This window comes from Salmo salar, chromosome 10 (genome assembly GCF_965601325.2).
Source record: "Salmo salar chromosome 10, fSalSal1, whole genome shotgun sequence".
NCBI classification, from domain to species: Eukaryota; Metazoa; Chordata; class Actinopteri; order Salmoniformes; family Salmonidae; genus Salmo; species Salmo salar.
Genome location: NC_138300.1, coordinates 9,768,864 through 9,788,379, shown reverse-complemented (window position 1 = coordinate 9,788,379; position 19,516 = coordinate 9,768,864). Strand labels below are relative to the sequence as shown.

Sequence of the window (19,516 nt, the reverse complement as noted above, 5' to 3'; positions counted from 1 at the left end):
ACATCAGGTAACTGATGCAAGCAGTAGAATAAGATTTAAAATACACCTTATGGAACAGCGGGGACTGTGAAGAGACACATACACAGGCACAGACACATATACACATGATAAGACACGCACTCTACACATACGTACACATGGATGTTGTATTGTAAATATGTGATAGTGGAGTAGTGGCCTAAGGGAACACACTAAATGTATTGGGTAAAGTGTTATGAAATGTAATATAATATTTTAAATTGTAAATAACTGGCTTAACACACACACACACACACACACACACACACACACACACACACACACACACACACACACACACACACACACACACACACACACACACACACACTGATTTCATTATACCCTATCCATAAGACATAATCTTTTAATTCAAATGTAATTCTCTTTTCATACATAAACTACAATTTAATAATTATTTCCAAACTATCAAATAGGCAATACTACTAATAATTGTTGCAATTATGGTGTTTTATCATTCTAAATAACATGAATTTTGTTGAATTTCTCATGCATATTGTTCATGCAGTGTAAAGGGGTTACTATGAATTTGACAGTAGCTTACAGGCAGCTTGATGGCAAGCAACATTCTGTATTTCATATTACAGCACACCTACTGTAATATAAATACGGTATCAAAGCAAGTACTGTGTAATGACACAGTACAATACCATAACATTGACTGGATTATACTTTAAAAAATAAATGCTACCGTAATCAAAATTAATTAATGAATAGATTAATTTCATAGTATTTTACTGTAATTACAAAGGATTGGTGCAAGCAGGTTGGCTTCTAGGTAAAGGGTTCACACATTACAGTATGTTCATGTATATTTGATGTTGTATATCACTTGCACTTATAGAGGCCTAAACAAAGGCTTCCAAGCTGGCAGCATCTACATGTTAAAATAGACCACAAGGACATGGCAAACTGCTCAACTATTTAAGGTTCAAGTCTTGCTGCCACTCCAATCTGTCCCCTATATAAATTGATGGGGCACTATAACCATATAGGAGTTAAATTGGTAAATTGGTATGTTAATGAGCCAGAAACAACAATACCATGCACCTGCTAGTGGTCAAAAAGTTTTGGCACTGCAAAGATACAGAATGGTACTGTACTATGTGGGGTGGAATTACAGTACTATTTGAAATACAGCAATTATTTCACCGCACACAACATTTTCCCACATTGCACCATTAATTTACAGTAAGCTGCAGTAAAACGTTTCAGAGTATTTTACGGTTGATAATACCCCAAATTACCATATCATTTATAGTCTTGATCATTTCCGAGCATAAGGCTACTCTGCATTTATTTCATCTAGAGAATTAACATTTAAACCGTACACTTGTACGTCTACAAGCACATCAAAATGTCAGAGCAAAGTTGTAAAACACAATAGCCTCATATAACACTTTGACTGTAAAGTGTTGGGCAACTCGTTTCAGCCAGATTGCTGGAATGTGTTTGCCTGTTATGTTCCGATTAGAATGCACCAATTATTTACTTTTAAAATCGACTAAACTTTGAATACTAAGCACTGTTGAAAAGCTCATCATCTTCTCTGATATTTTCCTGAAACAAATGCAAGCTGTAGCCTATCGATGATGATGCCCCGACTTGTTGCAATCGAGACCACACGTTGAAGTTACCTCATTTGCAACATATGTTAAATTCAGTTCCTGAAATTGACATTCCTTATCTTTAACACAAATGACAATTTTTTTGTATATAAAAACATAGCATTACATTGTATGAACATTTGCATTGTGTTGTTGTACCAAAAAAGAACAGTACATTGTATATAAGCACCCTAGTAATTAATACAATGCCTACATAAACTAATCTACAAGCCTAACATTACAGTTTAAGCCTAACATCAGAGGGAAAATGCCATGGCTGTTATTCAACAATGCAAATCAAAGTGGACAATCAAAAGGTTAATAGAGAAACATCAAAATAGGCGCTGAGTGCAGGAGTCTAATAAAGAAAGTAGGTATAGATGGCCTCTTGAAACATGGCACACTGCACCATACACTGTACACGGAGCCATGTTACAACACATTAGTCCCTACTCACCTGCACCAGTCAGGTCCTCTGTAGAGTTGCACTGGTCGCTCTCACTCTCAGGGCTGGAAGAAGACATGCTAGAGTCCCAATCCACAGCTCCAGAGAGAAAACACTGTTCTGGTTTGATCTAACTCCTAACAACAGCGATCGACACTCTTACCCTCTTTCATTCTGTGAGAATTAATTGGGACAATCAGAGCAATGAAGAGGGCTGAGACTTTAGGGGTTAAAAAGATTTAAAAAAGTTAGTGTCCACTTGCTCTGAAATGAAGTGAACTCGCCCTTGTGAACCTCCCTCCCTCTTGCTCTCTCTCCCTCTCGCTCTCCCTCCCTCCCTCCCTCCCTCCCTCCCTCCCTCCCTCCCTCCCTCCCTCCCTCCCTCCCTCCCTCCCTCCCTACTTTCAAACATCCCCCTTATACGCACACACAAATAGCCTGCCCCCCCCCCCACCCCCCATCCAATCCATGTAGTGACCGGCGTTAAACTAGAGCAGCATCCTATCTCTGAAGCACTAATCAACAGTATTCAAACTGCTGGGCTGGGATTGGTCCTGGGGTGGTCAGGTGGTTGATAAGAGCCGGTTATAAAGTGACACAGATATGGGGTCACTGGCAGATCTTTGCTGGAATGATTAACGAGAGAGAGAGAGAGAGAGAGCGAGAGAGAGAGAGAGAGAGAGATGCAAACTTTGAACTAATTCCCCTCCACATTAGAGTTACATCTGTGTTCAGAAGTTTGGCTCTTTTACACTAAAATCACCCTTCCTTATCATGCCTAGTTTTTTTATTCACTGAGAGATGAATGTGTAACTTCAACTTTAATGTAATCCATGCATTGATGTCAATGCAAGAGTTGGGCACTCAAATTGTATTACAAGATAGGATTTCGGCCCTTTCGTGAATGTGGCTTGAGTTGTCTCTAAATGAAAGATGAAATACATCTCATTCTTACAAAGGTCGCACCTACTAAACTACGCCTCCAGTTTTCTGATTTAACCCGCTGGGTCATATCTTAATAACCCAGCGTCAACAGCTCTTTTTAAAGAAAACCACCCTACTAAGTGACCCAACACCTGCAACAAAGCAGTTGGATGAACCAAACAACCCATTTTATAAAGTGTGGCCAAAACTCAACAGCGCACACCACTCGTCAAAATTATAATTACAAAACACAATGACAAAATGCAAAAAATATCAAAATATCAAATAATCTACAAAATACTTACATTTTGAAATGAAATTAGTTGAATGCACTTACTGTAAGTTACTTTGGATAAGAGTGTCTGCTAAATGACCAAAATGTGAAATGTATATGTGAAAATGAACATACCAAAATGATCTGCAAAGCACACTAAGTATTATTATAATACTTTTTTTTCCGGGTCAGAGCTCATTAGGATAATACTCAGCATGCTTTGCAATTGTTAATGTTTCCATATATATTGATATTTTGTTCATTTAGCAGACGCTCTTATCAATGCAGGGTGATACCAATGCAGGGTGAAAGAGGGCCACGAAATGGTGAACCGCCATAGAAAATGGTATAGAAAAGTGTTTTGTATTTTGAATATACAAATTACAGCTCTCTAAAGTATTTTGTAACAAAATACATTGGAGTGTAGTGGGCCGGTCCGTCTTTAGGCCAGTGGGACTCTTAAGAAATGTTATAATGATTTTTGTGCAGAATTATCATAATTTGGCTAATGGTCTGCTGTCCCATTTCACACCGGCCCAAAATAGTTTAGTGGACTGGCCCATTTGGCCCTGGTGGGCTGGTGTATCAGGTCATCAGTCTGTCACAAGAGACTATATGGGATGACATGAAAAGTAAAGTTTGTTTTTGTAAAGCCTCCCCCCAAAAGAATTCAGGCAGGGGCTGCCTTTTCTTCACCCCTAAGCTTCTGTGCAGGATTCTCTACTTTACGCACAGTCTCTGCCTTACTCGTAAAGAACCTCCCTTCACATTTCTCACTGTCAATCTTGAGTGATAATTCTTCAAGTTTACCAGTGAAACATCCATGCAGCATCTGCATAACAACCATTTGATCTCAATCAGTTTCATGGGGATATGCATTTAGATATTTCTGAGTTTTTGGCTACAGTTTCGAAGTAGCCTCCAGTGTTGTTTTGGATTATGTACAGTGAGCGAAAGCCTGTTATATTAAATAAAGTGCCCTTTAATATAGACCTCATGGAACATTCATTAAATCTAATATTGTTATATGAATATAGACTGGCTAAAGTGCCAAATATATGTTTTTCTAAGAATATTTTAACCCACTTAACCCCTACATTTTCCACATTTTTCACCATCATTGTAAAGCCCTAGTTATGTTCTTTCTTTGACAAAGTCATTTCTGGAGATGATTATTTATTTCATGTGATTAGTGATACATTTACGTCTGTCCCTCATTTTAAGGTCAACCCTGTTACATGAACTGAACTCTCATTTTAATATGAAACTATTCCTTTTGAAGTAATTTCTTTAAAATAAATATTGAACATATAATAGTCAAATCATAGTGTCAAAGCAGGTGAGCTGGTTTTGACTCTTTTTGGCCATTTTCTGGTGTTTTGTGGTTGAAAACTGTGCACGTTGAGCATAACTCTTCAATCCTGTTACCCATAGATAGATAAGCTAGAAATATTCTAACAATTAATTTTTTGGGGGGGAACTTGCATTCAATTGCCCCACCTTGTTACTATCACCAAGCTTCCATTCCCTCTGTCACAAGGGGATTTATGGCTGATTTAAGATGAAACCTCAACCCTGTTACAGTCAACCCTGTTAATTAAATGGCACTTTATTGGCACTTACTATCAGCACTTTTTTTTTGAGACGGGCAAACATGGTTTTATTAAGTTAAAAGTGCTCTTTATGACAGAATGTAAAAAAGTGGTGAAATTAATCGTATTTTTATTTTTTTTGTACCAAGTTACACTACCCAAAATGTAGTCTATTCGTGGAACGACCCAGATAGTGTTAATGTCTGTCGGCGATACTTGCTGAACTGTGAAAGGGGGAGAATCCTCCAATTCATTTGACATTTGATTTGTGTCACTTTTGTCAAAATCATGAATTCGCAGAGGTCTTGTTTGAAATCGAGGCGGTGATTTTAAGCAGGAAGGACTGAAAACACAGATGGACTTTTTGGAAGGGGAGGGGCTGGGGTGCGAGCTTTGGCATAGACTTTGAGAGGGGTAGAGACTTATCTGCTGTTCCCGTCAACAGCTTCACCCCCAGCATCAAACCAAGTACCTAGATAGCTAGGCAATGCAACATTTGTCTCTGGGCATCCGAAATTATTCCAGATACAAATGAAAGAAGGGGATGAAAAACCCAAACTTTCTCTTGGGACACATTACTTTCCTATCTGGCAGGGGGCAACACGTGTTTACACCAAACCCTGAAGCAGGTTCCATTGACCTTCCCGATCTGATAAGGAACTCATTATAATGGCCTGAGCTCAGTCCAACAACACACTGCCCAGCATCATTAAAGTCTAATCAACTGCTCCTAGCGCCTCATATCCAGGAAACCAGATCACTCCGCTCGTTCTCTTCATCCGCTGGACAATATAAACATTCAGTTGCTTCCAAAAATACAGTCCAAGATCGGCATCCATTGTGTCGTTCTCAGTTGTAAATACTGTATCAGGAGGTAAGTGGACAACGTATTGTAGTTAAGTCAGGGGGTAGTCCTGACCGTGGCTTGAACCCCAGCCTTGCAACTGTCAACCTAACATGTTGGCTGTTAGGCCAAGACTTGAGATCCTCTTGATGAGGTCAGTAGGTGTTTATTCAAGTTTATTCGTATTTTATATTTAAAGACGTCCTCCTCCAGTAAATTTGGACATTTTCCTGTTGTATAAATATAGTAAAGTACACACACTAAATAAAGGGTAAAAATATATATATTTTGAGCAAAATAATGTTTTTTAGACACAACTGCAAACTTCAAGGAGTAGGGCATTCGAGGAGTTGGGCTGATGGGAAGTCATGGTTATTATATTATTATACCATCAGCCTCCCCCCTTGCTTGAGGAATGATAGAAGAGAAATAGAGAACAAAAGAGGAAAGGCCCATCCCCCCCACTTGTGCAATGTCATGACTTACTTGGACCACATATTAAGATGTGCCTTTTGTTAAAGACGTCCTCAGGTGACTTTTACAGTTGAAAAGCGATATCCCAAGTGTAAATACAGTACACACAAAAGGGTAAAAAAAAATGTGTTGTTGAGAAAATATTGTTTTTTAGACACAACTGCAAACTTCAAGGAGTAGAGCATTCAAGGTGTTGGTCTGACGGGAATCCATGAGGTCATTGTCCTCCACCCTTACTTGAGGAACAATAAAGGAGCAATAGAAACGAAAGAGGAAAGACCCACCCACCCCACTTGTGCTATGTCAATACTTACGTGGACAACCTATTGAGTAGTGTCTTTTGTGAAGTAAATCAGGCGTTAAATAAGGTGAAAATGGGGGAGGTCGATGACATCAGAGGGCACCATCAGACCAACTCCTTGAATGGCCTACTCCATGAATTTGCCCGTGTGTCTAAAAACCACAGTTTTGATCAAAAAAAGTGTAATGTTTTATTACATTTTTTAAAAAAGTAACCTTTATTTAACTAGTTAAGAATAAAATGTTATTTACAATGATGGCCTACCCCTGCCAAACCCTAACCCGGACGACGCTGGGCCAATTGTGTGCCACCCTATGGGACCCCCAATCACGGGCGGTTAAAATAATATAATGTGTACATTACTGTATTTTTACTTTGGATATTGTTTTTCAACAGGAAAAGTTCAAGAATAGCTGGAGCGCGTCTTTAACCATCCTTTAACAAGGCAACTCAATTGATAACCTGTTCTTACAATACAATTGTTGTGTTTGGAGGTGGAGTAAAATGGAGCTTCCGCAAAAAATCTGAAACATTGTCTTCAATATACCCAAGATATAATATACTAAACATATACCCAACTCTTGCTCATTTTACACAACATATCTGATTAGCAGTTATAAACATTGATTCGATTTAAAATCACTCTTGTCCTATAGGGGGTCCATTCTCCATTCTATTGTCACCTGCATTCATTGTGGTAAGAGTGGCTGTAAAATCAGTCGTTTCTGACCAGGCGAGATGTGAAGTCTGTCAACAACATAACGTTTACATTGAAGGTCAAGAGATAAACCCTTGTGGGACAAGTGGCCAAACAAAGGCTGCCCTATTGACTGAAGAAAGGCCCCCTGTGACCCGAAGTTGCTTAGTCGCCGCTGGTACAACTGACCCCTCTCTCCGTGTCCTGACTATCATAAGTGGACGTCTGCTGATAACGCCAGAAGAGCTAACACAGTAAGAGCGCTTTTCTTATCTAGAAGATTTACATCACACACACACACACTCAAGCAAGCAGACACTTACACACACAAACACACGTCTGCATGCACACGCTCAAATTCAGGAACACACACACGCAGACATGCAAATGCAGACGCTCAGAAACACACACGTCTGCATGCACATGCTCAAATGCAGGAAAGCCTGCAAACACACACACGTGCGCACACACATACACACACACATGCACACACACACGCACTGATTTGGTTCACCTGTCCTTGTGATTGTCTCCACCCCCTCCAGGCGTTGCTTATTATCCCCAGTGTATTTATCCCTGTGTTTCCTGTCTCTCTGTGCCAGTTTGTCTTGTTTGCCAAGTCAACCAGCGGTTTTCCTTGCACCTATTTTTCCCAGTCTCTGTTTGTTTCTAGTCCTCCTGGTTTCAACCCTTGCCTGTCCCTACCCCGAACCCGACAGCCTGACCACTCTGCATGTTCTGACTACCAACCTGCCAATACCCTTGTACTGTTTTTGGACTCGGATCTGGTTTCTGACCCATGCCTGGCCTGACCTCGAGACTGCCTATCGTCTGGTACTGTTTGGACTCTGACCTGGTTTATGAACTCTCGCCTGTCCCCGACCTACCTTTGCCTACTCCCTTTGTTATAGTAAATATCAGAGCTCTACCATCTGCCTCCTGTGTCTGCATTTGGGTCTCACCTTGTGCCCTTATATTTATAGGATATTTTATAATTTACTTATGTGTATTGACCGACGGCCTGTACAGGTACGGACCGATGCAGTAATATTTTTGTTTGTTTTTGTAGCCTGTTTTTAGGTCTTCAAGGAACTGGACGTTTTAAACTTTAAGCTGGCACTGCTGGCTGTGGCTAGCCTGCTTTGTTTTTAGCATTATGGCTACCAACAGCAATCCAATGGATATCAATGGCCAACCATTGACTGTCCATTGCTACTGCTGTGAAATGTTAACTAACCAGAGAGACAGAGCGGAAGACCGAGCACATACGGAACGGGTATGTCTGTAAAAAGTGACTTTGGTGTGACTGTATGATGGACAATATCGGGCTGCTGCAGAAGGAAGTTTGCAGGCTATCTGATGAGCTGAAGTAGGAGAGCCTCATTGACGAGTTCATCAATGTACCGTAGCTAGAGCCCAGGCTAAACATATCTTGGCGCAGAACATCTGTCTCGCCCAGGTTGGTGGAGAGTTGGGCGAAGTCGATCTGTCCCACATCTTGGAGCAGGTGGCTTGTTCAACTCCACTTCACCACAGAGACTGGGCCGAGGTGCTTAGGCGAAAGGGCCAGAGGGAGCCTCCACCTGGGTGGTTCTTTCCTGCCTTTCAGGATCCACTTTGCCTGGCAAACAGCTTTGCACCGTTGGAAGTGGACTGTCCACCCCCAGGAGTCCGCTCTGGTCTTGGAGACCCGATCAGAGTCGCCCTTCTTGCTCGCTCCAATTTCGCTCCAATAGCGCACCAGTAGCACTCACTTCATGAGCTCAGGGGATGCAAGTGTAAAATCAAGGTGACTTACAAAGATGAGGACCAAGCGCATGAGAGGGAATGTGGTGATGTAATATCCACAACTGAAGAATCAGTGTGGAATCTGAAAATACACATATCCCGACAGCATGATGGGGTACTTACTACATGCACATGCAAAAAGAAAGGAATGGGATGGGTAGTTTGTTAAGTGTGTCATTGTAGCAAAGTATTTATTAACTAAAAACTGATCTCTTAAAAGTTTCCTTCATTTTTGTTCTATTATCCATACAATAGGCCATCATTGATTTTAGCCGAATAGGCATGGCATATTCCAACTTTCAAGGAGCTTTCCATTTTGAGTGGGTTATTTTGCATAAAAACCTTTAGGCCTACCTATATAAAAAAAAATGCATCCCTGCCTAGCCTGGCAAGAGCGGCCAAAAGGGTGTTTAGCATCCCCAGTCGCTCTGCAAGCGCAGAGAAATATATACTCTCTCCAGGCACCATCGCATGAGCCTGAAGCAACAGATTCTGGCCAAACTGGTGTTTCTAAAAATGAATTCAAAGACTGAGCCTAATAAGGCATTTTTTGTTTAATTTGTTTTTAATTCTAAGTAAGTCACAGCCTATATGCACAATTTATAGACTATAATGATTTAATACAACAAAATGTTGTTTAAATGCTGAGCTCTTAATGTCCCTGACTCCCTACTAGCCTAGTGTCGCACTCACAAATGCTTCACAATGTATTTCTTTGTAAGCTATAGCCTTGAAATAATTGAAATAATATAGCCTAAATAATTCATTTCTGTTCCTTCTTAAGCTCCCTGTCTGGCTCCTGACCCATTTAGAGTTTTTATATGATGTTTAATATGACATGTAGCCTATTTGAAATGATGAGCACTTCTTACATTCACCTTTTCATGTTTATTAAAATAAGTTTCATCATATCATATGGTTCAAATCATATGGTTTGGTTTCAATACTTCAAAACCAAATGCTAGGTCGAGGTAGTCACAAAAATAAATGGGTGTTGGTTAAATTGTGATTTTAATGAATGGAGAAAATTTGGAGCTGCAGGTTTTTTCCCTGTGAGCACAGAATGGTTTTTAACTGAGTGGTTGGAAAGGATGTGGGACACCAAGTAGTGCGCAAGTAGCGCTCCATGAGCGATGAGCAGGATTTCCAACCGCTCAACTCAGTTTTACAATGCTCACATACTCTGACCCTGATGCCAGGCAAGTGATCACCGACATCAAACAACAGGGCGACAACATCAGTCCCTTTACCCATATCCACCTGTTTGGTCCGCCTTCAGATGGCAGCCAGACCGTGCCCCCTGCCTTACAGACTGCTCACCACTGAACTTCAGCGACTTTGGATAACCGAGCCAACGGAGGCCCTCGTCACCCCCTGCGACACCTCCTTCGAGGCACCCCCCTCTCTGAGGCACACCCCCTCCTTCTAGGCAGCGGTGCTCTTCGCTGCACCACACACCTGGAAATCCACCAGCTCCCCCTCTCAAGATAGCCATCGTTTTGAGTTCCATTGTAAGGGATGTGGTGGTTGATGGCGCAAAGACATTCTGCTTCCCTGGTGCCAGAGTGCGTGACATCACTCGGGAGCTTACGGTCATTCTAGACCAAAACCCGGAGTTGCACACGATGATTGTGCATGCTGGTACAAATGACATCAAGCTGCTGCAATGGGCTGAGTTAAGACGGGTCTTCGAATACAGACTATTGGCTTCGGGCAAGCATATTGGTTTTTCTGGTCCTATCCCTACACACAATCATGGAATTGATCATGTCTACCGGCTATTCTGCTCTGAAAAAACGTTGAATTTTTTTGGACAATTTCAATCTGTTTTGGGAGCAACTGCAGTTCCTAAAAAGGGACGGCCTGCACCCGAACAGGAAAGGAGCTTGGTTGCTGAGTGCTAACATTGAAAAAGTACTAAAAGTGATAGGATATCAGTCCTTGCCTGAAACAGGTAACCCTCATTGAGTCTTGTATTAATCCACGTTCTCGTTCGAGGCATAGAGCAAATGGCACAGTTCTAAGCAATCTTGCATCTATACCATTTCAAGCCAACCATGGCTATATCATATAGAGGGTTACCTACTGTTCATAGCATGTTTGTGTTAGAGACTCCGTCTGATCTGAAATCCTACAGCTGTGGCCTTGGACTGGTTCATGTAAATGTCAGAAGTTTGTTTCAAAAATGTATGTTATTGTAATTCTCGCTTCTCAAACTAACATAGACATTTTGATAATTACTGAGACTTGGTTAAAAAGTCTGTGCCAGACTCTGATGTGTCTCTGAATAAATATATACAGTGCATTCAGAAAGTATTCAGACCCCTTGAGTTTTTCCACATTTTGTTACGTTACAGCCTTATTCTAAAATTCATAAAATATTTTTTTCCGCTCATCAATCTACTCACAATATCCCATGATGACAAAGCAACAAAGCTTTTTAGACATTTTACCAAATTGATTAAAAACTAAAAAATGTAAATATCCCTCAGTACTTTGTTGTAGCACTTTTGGCAGCTATTACAGCCTCAAATCTTCTTGGGTATGACGCTACAAGCTTGATACACCTGTATTTTGGGAGTTTATCCCATTCTTCTCTGCAGATCCTCTCAAGCTCTGTCAGGTTGAATGGGGAACGTTGCTGCACAGCTATTTTCAGGTCTCTCCAGAGATATTCGATCAGGTTTAAGTCCGGGCTCTGGCTGGGCCACACAAGGAAATTCAGAGACGTGTCCCGAAGCCACTCCTGTGCTGTCTTAGGGTCGTTGTCCTGTTGGAAGGTGAACCTTTGCCCAAGTCTGTGGTCCTGAGTGCTCTGGAACAGGTTTTCATCAAGCATCTCTCTTTACTTTGCTCTGTTCATCTTTCCCTCAATCCTGACTAGTCTCCCAGTCCCTGCCGGTGAAAAACATCCACACAGCATGATGTTGCCACCACCATGCTTCACCGTAGGGATGATGCCAGGTTTCCTCCAGACGTGACGCTTGGCATTCAGGCCAAAAAGTTCAATCTTGGTTTCATCAGACCAGAGAATATTGTTTCTCATAATGTGAGTCCTTTAGGTGCCTTTTGGCAAACTCCAAGTGGCTGTCATGTGCCTTTTACTGAGGAGTGGCTTCTGTCTGACCACTCTACCATAATGGCCTGATTGGTGGAGTGCTGCAGAGATGGTTGTCCTTCTGGAAGGTTCTCCCATCTCCACAGAGGAACACTGGAGCTCTGACAGAGTGACCATTTGGTTCTTGATCACCTCCCTAACCAAAACCCTTCTTCCCTAATTGCTCAGTTTGGCCAGGCAGCCAGGTCTAGGAAGAAACTACTTCCATTTAAGAATGATGGAGGCCACAGTGTTCTTGGGGACATTTAATGCTCCAGAAATTTTTTGGTACCCTTCCCCAGATCTGTGCCTCGACACATTCCTGTCTCGGCGCTCTACAGACAAGTCCTTCGACCTCATGGTTTGGTTTTTGCTCTGACGTGCACATTCAACTGTCTGACCTTATATAGACAGGTGTGTGCCTTTCCAAATCATGTCCAATCAATTGAATTTACCACAGGTGGACTCCAATCAAGTTGTAGAAACATCTCAAGGATGATCAATGGAAACACAATGCACCTGAGCTGAATTTTGAGTCTCATAGCAAAGGGTCTGAATACTTATATAAATAAGGTATTTTTATTCATTATGTGTTATTCTGTGTAGATTGATGAGGAAAACATTTAATCAATTTTAGAATAAGGCTGTAATGTAACAAAATATGGAAAAAGTCAAGGGGTCTGAATACTTTCCAAATGCACCGTAATTTGTATTGATCTGACAGGGCTGGCAGAGGTGGGGGTGTCGCCATATTCATAAAGAACAGCTTGGATGTTCCTGTGTATATTATCACATCTGTCCCTAAGCTATTTCAATATATTGTCCTAAATGATAGCCTTCGTAATAATGCCAAACTAACTTTAGTGGGAGTTTATCGCCCTCCCTCGGCCCTCCCAATTGCTGTCAGCAAACTGTCTGACTTGCTGTCTAACTATGCTAAATCTGAATTATTAATACTGGGTGATCTTAACCTGGATTGGTAGATGCCAGTGTCAGATAGACTGAAATATATTTGTACTCAGCTAAATTTAACTAAACTGATAACTAAACTAATCCGTTCAAACTTACAACCCCTTCTGAAAAAGCGACTATTTTGGATATCATGCTCATAAGTACGCCCCTCATAAGTTTATAGCCAATGTGATCTTTGCTAATGTGCTCAGTGACCATTGTCCCATTGTCTGCATTAGAGATACTAAACTACCTAAATCATGTCCACGCATTATTACAAAGAGGCATTTTTTAAACAACATTTCCTGTATGGTGTTGTATGATCTTCTATCTCTGATTCAGATCAGGTCCTTAAATGTTTTACCGCTCGGTTTAGCATGCCCCATAAGAGATTAAGAGTTAAGGACAGATCCAACCCATGGTTCACGCATGAATTGTCAGAAAATGTTCATGAAAGAAACTTAGCTTTGGCTAAGGCTAGATGTCACGGACGTCGTATTGATTAGACCAAAATGCAGCGGGAATGTGTATACTCATCTTTTTTTTATTGGCAGAAAGAAGGAAAAACAAAACAAAACAGGGGGGAAGGGAGGGTGGCCACCGTCACCGACGGTTCTTGTGCAACACCCCCCCTCCCCAACCTCCTACTACGGAGGTGACTCAGGCTCCGGCCTTACTCCCCAACCTAACCTGTCCACCCCCGCTAACTGGTTATTATATATTACCCTTCCCGAAGTCTCTGGACTAAGGCGCATCGCTGAAGACCTCGGGCTGATGCGCGTCGCTGGAGACCTCGGGCTGATGCGTGTCGCTGGAGACCTCGGGCTGGAGGGCAACTCTGGGAGCTCCGGACTGAAGGGCGACTCTGGCTGCGCTGGTTCCGGACTGTAGGGCGACTGGCAGTTAAGGACTGTAGGGCGACTCTGGCAGTTCCGGACTGCGGGCCATCTCTGTCGGTTCCGGACTGCGGGCCATCTGTCGGCTCCGGATTGCGGGCCATCTCTGTTGGCTCCGGACTGCGGGCAGTCTCTGTCGGCTCCGGACTGCGGGCCGTCTCTGCTGGCTCCGGACTGTGGGCCATCTCTAGACGGGGCACTATCGCCGGACACTCTGGACGGGGCACTGTTGCCGGACACTCTGGACGGGGCACTGTTGCCGGACACTCTGGACGGGGCACTGTTGCCGGACACTCTGGACGGGGCACTGTTGCCGGAAGCTCTGGACGGGGACTGCGCACTGAAGGCCTGATGCATGGGGCTGGCTTAGGAGGTGCCAGACTAGGGACACGCACCACATGGCTAGTGCGAGGAGCAGGAGCAGGACGAGCTGGACTGGGCTGACGCACTGGAGACCTGGTGTGTGGGGCTGGTACTGGAGGTACCAGACTGGAGACACGCCCCCCAAGGCTAGTGCGAGGAGCGGGAACAGGATGTACTAGACTGGGCTGACGCACAGGAGGCCTGGTGCATGGTGCTGGCTTTGGAGGCGCCAGACTAGAGACACAAGCACCTCAGGGATAGTGCGAGGAGCAGGAACTGGATACACCGGGCCATGAGTAGGCACTGGAGGTCTGGAGCGCACCTCCTGCACAACCCGTCCTGGCTGGATGGTAATAGTAGCCCTGTACGAGCGGAATGCTGGCACAGGGCGAACTGGGCTGTGCAGAGGCCTGATGGCTGCCGTGTGTAGAGCAGGCGTAGGGTAGCCTGGGCCTAGGAGGCGCACTGGTGGCCAGATGTGCTGTGCAGGCATACTCCTACCCGACTGGATGCCCACTCTAGCACGGCACTTGCGAGGAGCTGGGATCACTCGCACCGGACTGTGCGTGCGTATGGGCGAGATCGTGCGCACTTCCGCATACACCGGTGCTCTCACTGCCAAACGCTCCCCATAATAAACACGGGAAGTTGGCTTAGGGCTTACCCTAGGCCCAGCCAAACTACCCGTGTGCCCCCCCAAAAACAAATTTGGGGGGCTGCCTCTCGCACTTGCCTCTCGGTGCGTATAATGCCTCATAATAGCGCCGCTCCACCATGGCTGCCTCCAGCTCCTCCTTAGGGCGCCGGTACTCCCCAGCCTGGTGCCAAGGTCCTGCCCCATCCAGAATCTCTTCCCATGTCCATGACTCCACAGAGCTCTGCTGCTGCTCCTTCCTCCGCTGCTTGGTCCGTTTGTGGTGGGTAGTTCTGTCACGGACGTCGTATTGATTAGACCAAAATGCAGCGGGAATGTGTATACTCATCTTCTTTTTTATTGGCAGAAAAAAGGATAAACAAAACAAAACACAAGTATACAAAAACAACGACGACAAACAGTCCTGTAAGGCATACACGAAACAACTACCCACAAAATCCCATAGAAAAATACCCCTCTTAAATAGGACCTTCAATTAGAAGCAACTAGGAGCAGCTGCTTCCAATTGAAGGTCAACCCAACAAACACCACATAGAAATAGATGTCGCCCCAACCCGGGCTCGAACCGGGGACCCTTGCACACATCAACAACTGACAGCCCACGAAGCATCGTTACCCATCGCGCCACAAAAGCCGTGGCCCTTGCAACGCAAGGGGAAACCCTACTTCAAGTCTCAGAGCGAGTGACATCACTGATTGAAATGCTATTAGCGCGCACCACCGCTAACTAACTAGCCATTTCACATCGGTTACATAGACATACTAGAACTAACATAGAAATTGACTAACAAGAACATAACCCAACAAACCCCAAAACACTCTAAACAAACACTCCTCTTAAATAAGAACATAGCCCAACAAACCCCCGAAACACTCTAAACAAACACACCCCTGCCACGTCCTGACCAAACTACAATAACAAATAACCCCTTATACTGGTCAGGACGTGACACTAGATTGACTGATTCTATCTTTGACTAGCAGTCCTTCAGACATTTGAGAAATATATGTCTCACTCTGGTTAGAAAAACAAAGTAAAAATACTTCTTGAATTGTGTATCTGAGAGTGGTGGATATCTAGCAAAATTCTTGAAAGTGATCAAATCACCCCCTAATTGCCCCGGCAGGTTATGACAGCCTCTGGTCCCATAACAGACACAAATGACATTTGTGGTGCTTTTAATAACCATTTTGCATCAGCTGGCCATCTATTTTAAAAATGGTTTCTGAAAAAAAAGTTCCATTAGAGGGAGTCCTTTATTCACCTGTAACAGAGAATGATGCACTTTCAGGCATTCAGGCACTTTTTCTTTAACCATTGTATGTTGCCAACCAGGTTCCCAGCCAACGTTTTTATGCGAGTACATGTCAGATAATGGAAACAGAATTTTTTTCTGTAAACTTTCCAAATATTGACCAAACAAAATATGACAGACAATGTGGGATCTTTTTGTGTCAGTAAAGTTAATTATGCGAGAAATGTCGGTGGAAACGCTTTTATGGACAAATATTGATACAATAACCATCAAAACAAAGTAAACTTGCAGTCACACGATAACATGTTGTGTGATCCTCCCACTATGACTCATTGGAAAAGAACGCAGTTTGTTACGCTACAGATGAAATCAATTATGATGAACTTCACAGGGTGGGGAAAGTGCAAGGTGATGAGCTTGATCCTCCTTTCCAATAAATATCGAGGGTCTTATTCTGTTGACATGATCATCGACGCTTGGTTGCCTTTTGACAAAAAAGGATCTTGCTCTTTTGTCCATAATAATGTCATCATGTCGGCCAGTGTTTCCCAACTCTGGTCCTCAAGTACCCCCAACAGTACACATTTTATTGTACTTGGGAATGATGAGGAGGGATGATAACAAAGTAAAAGTGAGAAATAAGGCAGAGGGGGAAAGTAAGAGAGAAGCAGAGAGAGAGAGTGAAAGATATTAATGAAGAGAGAGAAGGAGACAGTGGAAATGACAGAGAGAAATAGAGAGATAGAGAGAGGGGGAAAAAGACTAAAAGAGTAAACACTTGACCCTGGGAAAGCACAGGGATGTGTGCCACGGTCACAACAGTCATGACTCATGCACAGTATTCGGGAGTAAAGCTTACTACAAGCTCAACGCAGATGCAAGGTTCGGAGTGTTGCAATGTAATTTTTTTGTCACAAAAGGGGTGGCTCATTGTAATACGCTCTGGCATTGAACTTTGAGACACGCCATATAATTTATTCCGTAGCTGTGGGGCAGTGTAGCTGTTTGGTTCCTTGATCTGATCTATAGGCTATTCATCAAAGTAGCCTATTTTGCATTGATAACCAAATATAATCTCAGTGACTGTTCATAAAGTAAACCAAACAACAATAATCCACCAAAAAAGGTATTTTGTTTAAAAGTAATAACTAGTGATTACAGGCTATTATGAAATGGTAGAACCTGCTTTAGCCAACTAGCTAGCCATGTGCTTAGTTCTCTGTGACCAAAACATGATCAGCTAAACTATTTTTAGCTGATATGGGAATGAATACATAAGCAGTAAATCTGATTATTTTACAAAAAAAGCTAACTAGCCAACTATGTATTTAGCCAGGCTGCCAGCTAGCTACGACTAGCAAGGGAAGGTTACTCTTCCTTGCTTTCACAAAATGAAAAGACCCCCAAAAACGAACGCCGCTATCACCCCCTTGTGAATGGGACCAGCGAGGATACCATGTTAGCAAAAAGTGTCCATTCACTACGTAGATCAACAGAGTGAAGTTTGTAATAACCTCCATGGATAAACTGTAATCCAGGACCATTACCAGCTAAAATATTGTAATCAGATTACAGATACTTTTGAAAACGGGATGATAACTTCTATGATGTCTTTTAAATTCAGAAAGGATGTTTTGCGGACAACTTTCTGTTCTCACAATGTCATTCAAATCAGCATTGAAAAAAGTTGCACGTTTAAATTTGTTTCGCCTGAGCGAGTCCACTATGATGACATCCGTTCGGTGGATCGCGAGAAAAGAGCAGGAATAGGTTTTTGTAGGCTACAATTCAAAGTAAGCCTTCCAATAGTGCGATTAACGTCGGCATGCGAAGATGATCCAATTTGAATAAATGCTTGGAGGTAAGGACGACAGCAGTGGTGTAGCCTATGGGCGATACGGATATCACTTATTAGTTATATCTACATAGCGCACTGCTGCTCTCTCATGAGCTATTTGCGATTTTACGTATGGTGGTTGTGGATGGCTGTTCACAAATGTATATGTGTATTTTAACCCAATAATGGTTGAATTGAAGAAGTTTAAGCTGCCTATCAATCTTTGTTTTTGCAACCAGTGGGCAAAAATGTTATCTTGCAACATAGTACGTAGTGCAGATCCCAGCCTGTAAACGTTTTAGGGAGTTCGTCCCTTTTAAACTCCTCCGCGGTATTGTGCTCTATACTGTCAAAGACACGTTTAATTTAAGAAAACCACGAGTGGGGATTTTATTCTCAGTCTAATTCGTGCTGATTCAAAATGTTTATTTCCATAGGGCTAACGGACATATGTTCAAACTCGCACACTTTTGATGGACAGTCTAAACACCTGCAAATTATCGAGATATCTGTGTCAAACAAGAGCTATAATGTAAACAATAGGCCTATTGCAAATGCAGCATATGGCATTAATTTTTCACATGCAAATAGCACTTTTCAGTAGTGCTCAAAGCATGCCATTCCATGAGAGCAGCATTTATTTTTTTTAAATTGAAGCAATGAGTCCATTCAGTCCTCCATGACAACAAAATCCTAAACAACAGAGGAGGCTAATAAATCTTTTGTTTTTGGGTTATGCTCAGGTAAAACAATATGGCAAATCTATATTTCCATGTCCGATTCATGAAGATCAAGGGGTATTAAATTAATTGTAATGTATTCAAAACCAAAGTCTATCAGATGATAAACTTGGTTTTTAATATATAATAAAGATATAGCCTAATCATAGTGGAAAGCAATGGATTAGAAGAAGCCTACATAAACTAACCCTTAAAGTTAAATGCAACATCCATTTATGACCAGCTATATGAACTCTTTCATTGATTTATCCTGCAATAGATGTCGTTCAATTGGTAATATTCATTTTTGTCTTATTCTAATGCCTCTTAAGGGGAAAGGAATCAAAAGTAACTGAAAGTAATTTGATTATGTTACTGAGTTTGGGTTATCTAAATGTTACTGATTACAATTTTGGACAGGTAACTAGTAACTGTAACGGATTACATTTAGAAAGTAACCTACCCAACTCTGCTCATGCCGCGTAGCTCGCTTCTCAACACGCATCCCCTCTCAGACACCTAGGTGGCATCCCAAATGACATCCTATTCTCTATTTAGTGTACTACTTTTCAAAAGTAGTGCAATACATATGGAATAGGGTGCCATTTGGGACGCATGTTACAGTACACACTTTTATCACCGGTGTAGTCTACATTCCCTCTCCCCTGCACTTCTACAGTAGTTCCCCCATTCCCAGCATGTACAGTAGACATTCATCTCCTACCGGCAAAATGCCCTAATCGTATTTCTGTATATA

At 42.5% G+C, this 19,516-nt stretch overlaps 1 protein-coding gene across 2 annotated transcripts in view; it reads right to left on the bottom strand.

Moving 5' to 3' along the window:
- Positions 1 to 2,404, bottom strand: part of LOC106613481 (nuclear receptor subfamily 5 group A member 2) — a 105,125-nt gene extending 102,721 nt beyond the window's left edge. The window contains exon 1 of one of the 2 annotated variants that reach the window (XM_014215753.3): positions 2,104 to 2,404. In XM_014215753.3, the coding sequence (XP_014071228.1) occupies positions 2,104 to 2,170 (67 nt within the window). In that variant the 5' untranslated portion in view covers positions 2,171 to 2,404. The remainder of the gene's footprint in view (positions 1 to 2,103) is intronic. The other variant, XM_014215755.3, reaches the window with a different exon arrangement.
- Between the last annotated feature and the right edge of the window lie 17,112 nt (positions 2,405 to 19,516).